Consider the following 10,482-nt stretch of genomic DNA (forward strand, 5'->3'; position numbering starts at 1 on the left):
CCGAAATGTCTCATCTCTACAGATGAGCTGTGGTTCTCTGACAGCTCCCTGGCCGACCGCTGCAAAATGGCTGATGGCAGTCTGATGCCCCTCCCGGAAGCAGTCTCTGGCCTGGACTGGTCCCATCTTGTTGATGCCGCAAGGGCTTTTGAAGGTAAGGACAACGTCTAGATTCATCATACTCCCGCATGGCATTAAACAAAACTGCGTGCTTATTCACTGTTTGACCTGTTGATGCTCCCAAAAGCTTACCCAGCTAACAATTTACATTGCCTAGAACAGTATGGAATGTTTTTGTCAGGTACCCATTTGGTTGTGATGTGAGAACATCAGAAGGGGAATCTTCACATTTGTTGGGACATGATACGTTTGAACAATGTCAAAAGGAAAATATCCCTTTGGACAGACTTTCTTAAAGCACTTAAAAGCTGGACCAACAAAGGTTATGGGAATGTTATCTCCTAACCTACCAGAAACGTTATCTCCTAACCTACCAGAAATGTTCTGGGAATGCAGAAATGTTAGCTAGGTGTAAGTGGTACCTGATTAACATTTGCTGCTACCAAGGTTCCTGTCAGGTGTCATACTGTCAAAGGCTGTCAAATCTTTTGTCCCCAGTTCTCATCAGGCTTTCAGCGCTTGAACTGTTACCCTTTTGTTCACTCAGTATTTGTATTTATTATGGATCCCCATTAGCTGCTGCCAACAATTCCTGGTCTTTATTCAGTGTGTAAATCGTACTTTGTGTTTTTTTTCCACTCTGGTCAATTTAGGTATCTAATTTGGCGTGTAATTCAAAGTGCGAAAATATCATTATAAAAGTTGTTTTTCTTTTAATGTTCAGATGTGATTTCATTGTCCGTCATCCAATTAAAGTCTGCCAAATTCATTTGCTGAAGCGTCTTGACATGAATTACAATTGACCCTCAATATCATCTTGACCCAGTCAAAATCTTCAGTCTCTCCCATTGTCTGTGTCTACCTTGAACTCAGTCTGTCTACCTCGAGGTGCTAATTAGCAGGAAGTGGAAGGAGAGAGAGCGTATTTGGGGACTTGAGAAACGAAGCATCATGACAATGGCGCGCACAGCAAGGAACCATTTTGCCAATTCGCGCCGTAATTGTACCTCTTGCTTGCACACTTTCTCTGGCAATTATAGCTTCGCTACCTCGTCCAACTGTGTTTCTGGTAATCTGGAATTACAGGGTGATGTACTCACAATGTTTTTTTTTCTTCTCCTGCAAATGGCTTCTGCTTCCTTCATGACCAACAGATGTTTATAGACTGGATAGGTTGGAAACGGTGACCACATTTCTTTTCTCCCTGAGCAACGAGGGGTGGGGCCGGGGACTCCATTGATTAGCATCGGGCTGCACAGCAGCCTTCGATTTGTATGGAAGTCAACAACGGAGAAAAGAGGGGGAACTAATTTTCTTGGAGAGTCGTGGGTGTGCTGACCCTGGCATTATTATGCCGTGTCGTTTAATTGACTTGTTTTTGTTTCATGTCGCTCGCTGTGTGCTCTCAAGGCAGTGTTGCTAAGCACGCAGAAACTCTAGCATGCTAGCGGGGGGAAAAGGGCGGGGTGAACATTAGTAGCAACACGCGAGCATTATTTATGTTACCGTAGACCCACGCATACTACAACAGGATAAATGGTTCACGTTCACAGTCAAGAGGGCAGCAGAACAGACACAACACAGACATTCCTCTCTCCTGGCGTGTCTCATTCTTCAGTTGTGATTCATATTTATCAATGATAACTTAACCTCAGGATTTATCTTAGACCGTTTGTCTTCCATGTTGAACATTACGGAAAGAATGTCATGGGATATTTTAGTTGTTTCCAACTCACTATAGGCTAGTCTTTTTACTAAAGGAATACCTGGCTCTGTTATAGATCTCCCTCTTTTGTTTTCCACTATGATAATCACTTCATCTGTGATTTACCAAAGTCAATTTTAAGCCAGTGTTGAGACTGTCAATTAGAACGGAGTGATTGTTAAAAGGAAGAAAGAGGGATGTGTAATTATGGGTGAAGTTTTCAAAGCTTCAGTCTCTCGCTTGGCTCTCAGAAGCAACTTCAGTGAGACACTTATCTTTAGTGAGAACCACTTTCATCTCTCTTCCCTCTCGCTCTTACCCCTCTCTCGCAATTCCCTTTTTTCTCTCTCCCCTCTTCTCACTCCTTTAGCGAGAACAATCTTAGTGAGAACAGCTCCCATCCCTTTCCCCTTCTCCCTCCTTTCTGTCCTCAAATACCACATTCCAAATCCACGTCACCTCTCAACACCATCTAAATATTAAGACAGACGCAGGTGGGGGATGGTTGGTGCTGCCCTTTCGCAAGAAACTTAACCTCACTTTCCTCAGTAAGAACCCCCGGCTTTCTAAATCGATATGTGATGCCCACTCGGACATCTGCTAGGCTATTCTGACATCTCACAAGCTTAGTCTGTTTTTTCTTGTCTTCTTCCCTATCCAGAATTATCCTATGCTCTCTATCTGGAAGGTAACAATAGTGTGCTGTGCCGTGTTGGTTATTAAGGGTTCTGGCTTCTATTGTTTCTCCACTCGGCAACCCATCTGACTGCACTTTATTGTTCTAGCCCAGTGCTAACGCACTTGATTCAACTTAACCACGGGCTGTTTGAGTTGTTGACTAGTTGAATCGAGTGTCTTAGTGTTGGGCTAGAACAAAAATGTGCAGTCATGTGGGTCTTTACAGCTGGATTTGAGAATCACTGGCTTACAATGCCTTTGGAAAATATTAAGACCCCTTAAGACTTTTTCCAAACTTTGTTAGGTTACAGCCTTATTCTAAAATTGATGAAATAGTTTTTTCCCCTCATCAATCTACACACAATACCCCATAATGAGAAAGCAAAAGCAGGTTTAGACATTTTTGCAAATTTATAAAAATAAAATTACATTTACATAAGTATTCAGACCCTTTACTCAGTATATTGTCAAAGCACCTTTGGCAGCAATTACAGCCTTGAGTCTTCTTCGATAAAATGCTACAATCTTGTCACACTTGTATTTGGGGAGCTTCTACCATTCGTCTCTGCAGATCCTCTCAAGCTCTGTCAGGTTGGATAGGGAGCGTTGCTGCACAGCTTTTTCAGGTCTCTCCAGAGATGTTCGATCGGGTTCAAGTCTGGGCTCTGGCTGGGCCAGTCAAGGACATGCAGAGACTTGTCCTGAAACCGCTCCGGTGTTGTCTTGGCTGTGTGCTTAGGGTTGTTGTCCTGTTGAAAGGTGAACCTTTGCCCCAGTCTGAGGTCCTGAGTGCTCTGGAGCAGGTTTTCATCAAGGCTCTCTCTGTACTTTGCTCCGTTCATCTTTCCCCGCGATCCTGACTAGTCTCCCAGTCCCTGATGCTGAAAAACACCCCCACAGCATGATGTTGTCACATCATGCTTTACCGTAGGGATGGTGCCAGGTTTCCTCCAGATGTGATGCTTGGCATTCAGGCCATAGAGTTCAATCTTGGTTTTATCAGACCAGAGAATCTTGTTTCTCATGGTCTAAGAGTCCTTTAGGTGCCTTTTGGGGAAACTCCAAGTGGGGTATCATGTGCCTTTTACTGAGGAGTGGCTTCCATCTGGCTACTCTACTGTAAAGGCCTGATTGGTGGAGTACTGCAGAGATAGTCCTTCTGGAAGGTTCTCCCATCTCCACAGAAGAGCTTTGTCAGAGTGACCTGTCGGGTTCTTGGTCACCTCCCTGACCCAGGCCCTTTTCCCCCGATTGCTCAGTTTGACTGGGCGGCCAGCTCTAAGGATAGTCTTGGTGGTTCCAAACTTCTTCCATTTTAAGAATGATGGAGGCCACTGTGTTCTTGGGGACCTTCAATGCTGCAGAAATGTTTTTGTATCCTTCCCAGATCTGTGCCTCGACACAATCCTGTCTTAGAGCTCTACGGATAATTATTTCGACCTCATCGCTAGGTTTTTTTCTCTGCCATGACATGCACTGTCAACTGTGAGACCTTATATAGACAGGTGTGTGCCTTTCCAAATCTTGCCCAATCAATGGAATTTACCACAGGTAGATTCCAATCAAGTTGTAGAAACATCTCAAGGATGATCAATGGAAACAGGATGCAACTGAGCTCAATTTTGAGTCTCATGGCAAAGAATCGAAATACTTTATGCAAATAAGGTGTTTCTGTTTTTTATTTTCAATACATTTGTAAAAAATGTCTAAAAACCTGTTTTCACTCCATCATTGTGTGTGTAGATTGCTGAGTTTTTGTAAAAAAAAAAAAAATCAATTTTAAAAGGCTGTAACGTAACAAAATGTGGAACAAGTCAAGGTGTCTGAATACAGTCTGAAGGCACTGTATATTATACTGTGAGTGGGGCCTTAATTGTGTGAAATCCAGTTTGCTCTCATATTTAACCCTGCTCGTGCAACCCTCTTCACCCACCGAGAGAGTGGATCCAGTTGTTATATACAGCGCCGTGAAAAAGTATTTGCCCCCTTACTGATTTTCTCTATTTTTGCATATTGTTGATACTGAATGTTATCAGATCTTGAACCTTTATCTAATATTAGGTTTTGTTGAAGATCTGACGACGTTCAGTATAAAAAAATATGCAAAAGTAGCGAAAATTAGAAAAGGGGCAAATACTTTTGCACAGCACTGTAGCTCCATTCTTGTTGCTTTTAGAATAGACTCTGGCAAATGTTTAGGGATGGGAGCTAACCATAGCACCTCCACAGGATCCGTTCTACTCTACATCACTCCCTATTAATCATGCTCTCTGCCTACATGGTTGCAAGATTGGACTGTTTAAAAGGGCTGCACCAGAATGTGCCTTTCCTTAGAACATTGCTTTTGGAGCATTTAAGCGCTACTGTAGGTTATTTGCACTGAAAGTGGACTGTACACAGTGTGGGTAGCTGAACTGTATCTGAGGGATGTGCTGTCTCCTGTTTTCAGGTCTGGAGCTCGACAACGATGCCAGTCGTCTGTGTGATAAAGACTGTCCGAAAGACTCACTAGGTGACATGACATTTTGCTCATCAAGGCTCTCTACTCTTCACTGGAATTCCTTGACTTTTACTACCACTAGTTAGTTACTGGCATTAGAGCTTCTTTCACCTTTACTGCCATTGGTGCTTTTGCTATTACTGCTATGGGACCTCCACCCCTACTACAATTTTATTTAGTGTTGAAACCAATTCAAATTAGGGTTTCTATTAGCATTTCTGCCAATGCTACCACAGCTACTACTACAACAGCTAATGCTTCTGTAACACCACAGCAGCTACTACTACCACTGTACCTCTACCACCACCTTCTAGCTGCCTAGTGCCTCTGCCTAGTGTTACCTTAACCACTTCTTCTATTGTGATGTTTTCTCCTGCTAACTTTTGTTCCAGCCTAGCACTAACACGCCTGATTAAACGGCTCTCCTCTTCTAATCTGGCATTTCCCAGCAGTTAAGAACATTATTGAAGTCAAAGATGTGTGTCATGGTATTTAAAGATGCACTATGCAGAAATCGCTCTGCCATATCCTGGTTACTAATAGTTTGACTCATTTCAGTTTGTTACAAAACAAGCAAGTGTAGTGTAGGGAATCATTGTACCATCTAAACCTCTGTGAAATGTATATTCCATAACCAAAAACATTGTACACTGACCAAAAATGTAAAGTATTGGTCCCATGTTTCATGAGCTGAAGTAAAAGATCCCAGAAGTGTTCCATACGCACAAAAACTTTATTTCTCAAAAATGTTGTGCAAAAATGTGTTTACATCCCTGTTAGTGAGCATTTCTCATTTGCCAAGATAATCCATCCACCTGATAGATGTGGCCTATCAAGAAGCTGATCATTTGTAAGTCGCTCTGGATAAGAGCGTCTGCTAAATGACTTAAATGTAAATGTAAATGTGATAAAACAGCATGATCATTACACAGGTGCACTTTGTGATGGGGTCAATAAAATGCCACTCTAAAATGACACAACACAATGCCACATGTCTCAAGTTTTGAGGGACCGTGCAATTGGCATGCTGACTTCAGGAATGTATACCAGAGCTGTTGCCAGAGAATACAATGTTAATTTCTGTACCGTAAGCTGTCGTCTTAGAGAATTTGGCAGTACGTCCAACCAACCTCACAACCGCAGACCATTTGTATGGCGTTGTGTGGGCGAGCGGTTTGCTGATATCAACGTTGTGAACAGAGTGCCCCATGGTGGCGTTGGGGTTATGGTATGGGCAGGCATAAGCTACGGACAACCAACACAATAGCATTTTATCAATGCCCATTTGAATGCACTGAGATACCGTTACGAGATCCTGAGGCCCATTGTCGTGCCATTCATCCGCCGCCACCACCTCATGTTTCAGCATGATAGTGCTCGGATCTATGTCTGTACACAATTCCTGGAAGCTGAATATATCCCAGTTCTTTCATAGCTTGCATACTCACCAGACATGTATGTGATGCTCTGGATCGACGTGTACGACCGCGTGTTCCAGTTCCCGCCAATATCCAGCAACTTCGAACGGCCATTGAAGAGGAGTGGGACAACATTCCACATGCCACAATCAACAGCTTGACCAACTCTATGCGAAGGAGATGTGTCGCACTGCATGAGGCAAATGGTGGTCACACCAGATACTGACTGGGTTTCTGATCCACACCCCTGCCCATTTTGTGTCTGTGAAATCTATAGATTTGGACCTAATAATACTTTAAAAAAAATTTGATTTCCTTATATGAAATGTAACTCAGTAAAATATTTGAAATTGTTGAATGTTGCGTTTATATTTTTGTTGACTGTATTTTCAGCCATTTCAAGCTGGTGTACAAAAACTAAGTAAAAGTCGCAAAAATGAAACGTGAGAATGGGATGCATAGAAATAGAGCACATAGAACAGATCTTCCCCCAAAAAGTTACATATTGCAGATTTAATAGTATTGTGTGTGTGTTTCTTTAGCAGCGGACCAGGATTCACTCTGCTCCATGTTGGATGTGAAGCAGGCCCAACAGGCCATGGAGCTGTCCCGTGAGCTGAGTCGGAGGGTGGCTGCGTCGGATGCCGCCGCTCTGGAGGCAGGGTAGGTGTACTGCGTATTTGGGTGGGGCAGGCAGGTAAAGCAGCTTGACTTAGTAGAGAAGGGGATTTAGTTATTGAAGGTCTTACATGTACGTATGTTTAACACTACTTACTGACTGAATGCACTGACAATAGCATGAATGCTAAAATATTGTTCATCCTCTAAAGGAATAACTTTTATGATCAAAAGATTCCGATTAAAGGCCCAGTGTAGTTAAACATGTGATTTTTCCGTGTGTGTGTGTGTGTGTGTGTGTGTGTTAAAAAAAATCACATTGTGGTTGGAGTAATATTGTGAAATTATGATAATGCCTTTCTAGTGTAAGAGCTTTTTGAAAGACTGCCTAAAATTTCAGCCTGTTTTGGTGGGATGGAGTTTTGGCCTGCCTGGTGTCAACACAAATTAGTTAATAGACCAATAAGAAAGAGTTCCAAACCTCTCTGCCAATAACAGCTAGTTTTCAGTTTTCTCCTGCCCACTCAGACCTCTCCCAGACAGTCCTAGCAGTCCTTCCTTGAAAAATTGCTCTTTGCTAAGAAGCTATTTTTGTTTATTTTTGACCATTTTAATTGAAAACAATCACAGTAAGGTGCTTAATTGTTAACCAGAAAATGTTATTTTGAGATAAAAATGTCTGCATAGGACCTTTTTTAAAATGAACTAATAACTATAAACATTTTCATAAATGACCTTCACTTCACATAAATGACCTTGAGTGTGGACCTACAACACTATTCACTTAAATATGTTTTAAGTCAGTGACCTGGTCACACCTGAAGTTAGCTAGTAAACAATGCCGTTTTTTGTCAGTAGTTATACTCCACTTCAAAGAGTGGTCCAATTGATGCTGTATAAAAGCATATACCATTAAAGACAGACATAACGAAGAGGTCAATTTCTATAGACTGCTCAATAGACTCGCAAAACTTAAAGAAGCCTGTCTCTCTCTATCTCTGTATAGGGATGGCTCTCCTGCTCTGCTCACTGGCAAAGTCATCCAACTGGAAGAGATCCTCAGACAGCTTCAGTTCGACCTACGAAAGGTATAGTCAACTCCCCGAAGCACATCGGTAATGTGTCCAGTAATGTGTCCACTTAGCATGTATAACAATAATAACATGTCATTTAGCAGATTACTTTTATCCAAAGGGATGTGCAGCTAACACATGAATCAGTATACTACTCTGATATACTAAAATGGTGTGTACAATTTAGCTGTTGTTTTAAAATGTACCTCTTCTCTGTTGGTGTATGTTGTAAATCATACAACCCCAGCAAAACCAGTTGTCATGGTCAGGTGTAATACTGATTTGTAAAAGGACGTTTTGTCAGTCTTTTCAGCAACCAGAAACATATGTCTTTATCTGACCAGATAAACAGCAGGAATATGATTGCTTTCCCATGTGGTGACGTCGTCATATAATATACATCTTTACCTGGCTATAACAGAGACCAGTTACTTGTAATCTGGTTATATTTTGTATTCTCATTCAGAAAACCAGTGTACAACCAAACAAGTATGTCATAATGAAGCCAAATGTTGTCTACTGTGCCAAATGGTGATCATATGTATAGCCAATGTCATCATGCCAGGTTGTGTAATAACCGAAGTGTGTGTGTGTGTGTGTTCCCTCTCCACAGGAGCAAGAGGACAAGGCCATGTTGCAGGAGCAGGTCCAGCACTTGCGTCAGGACAACATGCGTCTGCACGAGGAGAGCCAAACGGCAGCTGCCCAGCTCAGGAGGTTCAGCGAATGGTTCCTAAACTCGGTTGGCAACAAGAAGCCCTGAGCAACAAAAAAAACACTGACACACACTGCAGTATGGCCGTTAACTCCACATTACCTGAGCCAGTGGCATGTCAAGAGGGACGATGTCTACAGTGATTCAAAGTGAATAGCCATCGCGTGAGTGCGAGAAGTTGCGAGTTAGCATGCTACTGCTAGTAGCATTGTTTTGAAATCAAAACAACAACATGAATCAGTGTAAATATACCAAGGGGCTGGGGGAGGGTAAAAGGATACATTTATAGAAGGTTAAAATAAAGGGGAGGAAGGGAAGAATGCTGCAGATCTCATGTTTTTGGCTATTTGCGTATAGGAAGGAACATGTGAATAAAAAAAAAAAAATGAATGTAACTTATGTGAAATCTATATTATTTTGCCGAATAAGGCAAGTGTAAACTTAGCGGTTCCCTCAGTAAACAACAATGAAAAGAAGTTCACCCAAATAAAATTACTCAACTTTACCTTGACTTTTAATGAATTATATAACAACCAGGATATAACAACCAGGAAATAACTAAGGTGTTACAAGGTTCTTGTATAAGTTTTGTAAATACTCCACTTTTGAACAAAAAAAATGAAATTGTCCTAGCAATAAATATGGTGATAGTCACAAAACTGTTATTAATGGTTAGCACTGATTGTGGTGTTGTCGAAATTGCGGTTGTGTTGGATTACTTGGAAGTGTTTATTTTGCAGTTACAAAAACGTGCCTGACTTTAACCAGTGGTGTATGGATAATGTAGTCTTTTCTGTTGTTGTAGTCCCCCATCCTTTTCCAACCCCTTGCCTTGTCCACCACTCTCACTAATGATGTCTACCATGATGTTATTACCTTTTTCTTTTTGCCACAGAGAAAAGTATTCTTATGCAGTTGATCATGAACACTTGCAGGTACATAAGGTACCACCAAGTGTACGAATTATGTATTTTCAATGCCAAAGTGTGTTTGATGGTCTTTGTACAGTACTTCAGAGAAAGTGTCTTGTATTTAACACTCTTATTTAAATTTACCCTCCAAATTGTTTATTTTAATATTGAGTATTTTGTTCCTTTCTGCACTAAAAAAGATTAATGGCTCCTTATTGGCAATGTCTGTATAGTTGGCAAGAGATGAGATATAAATACTATATACATATAAAGGGTTATTTCTGGGAAGTCCAACGTTTGGATGCTGCTAGAATACAGCCTGTTGTTTTGTATGCCTTTCTTTCTTTGTAAGATGTTTTGTTAAAAATGGGACAAAAGGTTGGCTTTTTTAATAAATGTAGGATGTTGGAAAAACAAAATGGACTCAGTGACATTTAATTCTAGCGACAATGTTTGTGAGTATTAAGGTATTTTTTTGTAAAGTTCCGTGCTGTTTTGCAGACAAATGGTGTCTTAAAAAGACAGCCTATAGTATGTCCCTGATGAACTGGTTAGTTGACAGTCTTGATAAAAATCGACTATAATCAGTGCTACACGCTGTTTGATAAGTGGCATGCAGTCGTTTAGAGTATTGAATTATGGGTAACACTTGTACAGGGATCACATCTTAGGCACAATTGGGAATCTGCATAGTGCCTTCCTTTTTTATAGGTCAGGCCATTATTCAAAACAGCTCCTTTCTAA

At 41.3% G+C, this 10,482-nt stretch overlaps 1 protein-coding gene across 9 annotated transcripts in view; it reads left to right on the forward strand.

Moving 5' to 3' along the window:
* sipa1l2 (signal-induced proliferation-associated 1 like 2) overlaps positions 1-10,157 on the forward strand; it is a 117,420-nt gene extending 107,263 nt beyond the window's left edge. For 5 of the 9 annotated variants that reach the window (XM_029739256.1, XM_029739261.1, XM_029739263.1 and 2 more), the window contains 6 exons: positions 23-154; positions 2,487-2,513; positions 4,953-5,015; positions 6,964-7,084; positions 8,046-8,127; positions 8,726-10,157. In XM_029739256.1, coding sequence (XP_029595116.1) covers positions 23-154; positions 2,487-2,513; positions 4,953-5,015; positions 6,964-7,084; positions 8,046-8,127; positions 8,726-8,875 — 575 coding nt within the window. In that variant the 3' untranslated portion in view covers positions 8,876-10,157. The remainder of the gene's footprint in view (positions 1-22; positions 155-2,486; positions 2,514-4,952; positions 5,016-6,963; positions 7,085-8,045; positions 8,128-8,725) is intronic. The other 4 variants (XM_029739257.1, XM_029739259.1, XM_029739258.1 and 1 more) reach the window with 4 other exon arrangements.
* Positions 10,158-10,482: the final 325 nt, after the last annotated feature.

The sequence above is a fragment of the Salmo trutta genome, chromosome 38, assembly GCF_901001165.1.
Source record: "Salmo trutta chromosome 38, fSalTru1.1, whole genome shotgun sequence".
NCBI lineage: Eukaryota > Metazoa > Chordata > Actinopteri > Salmoniformes > Salmonidae > Salmo > Salmo trutta.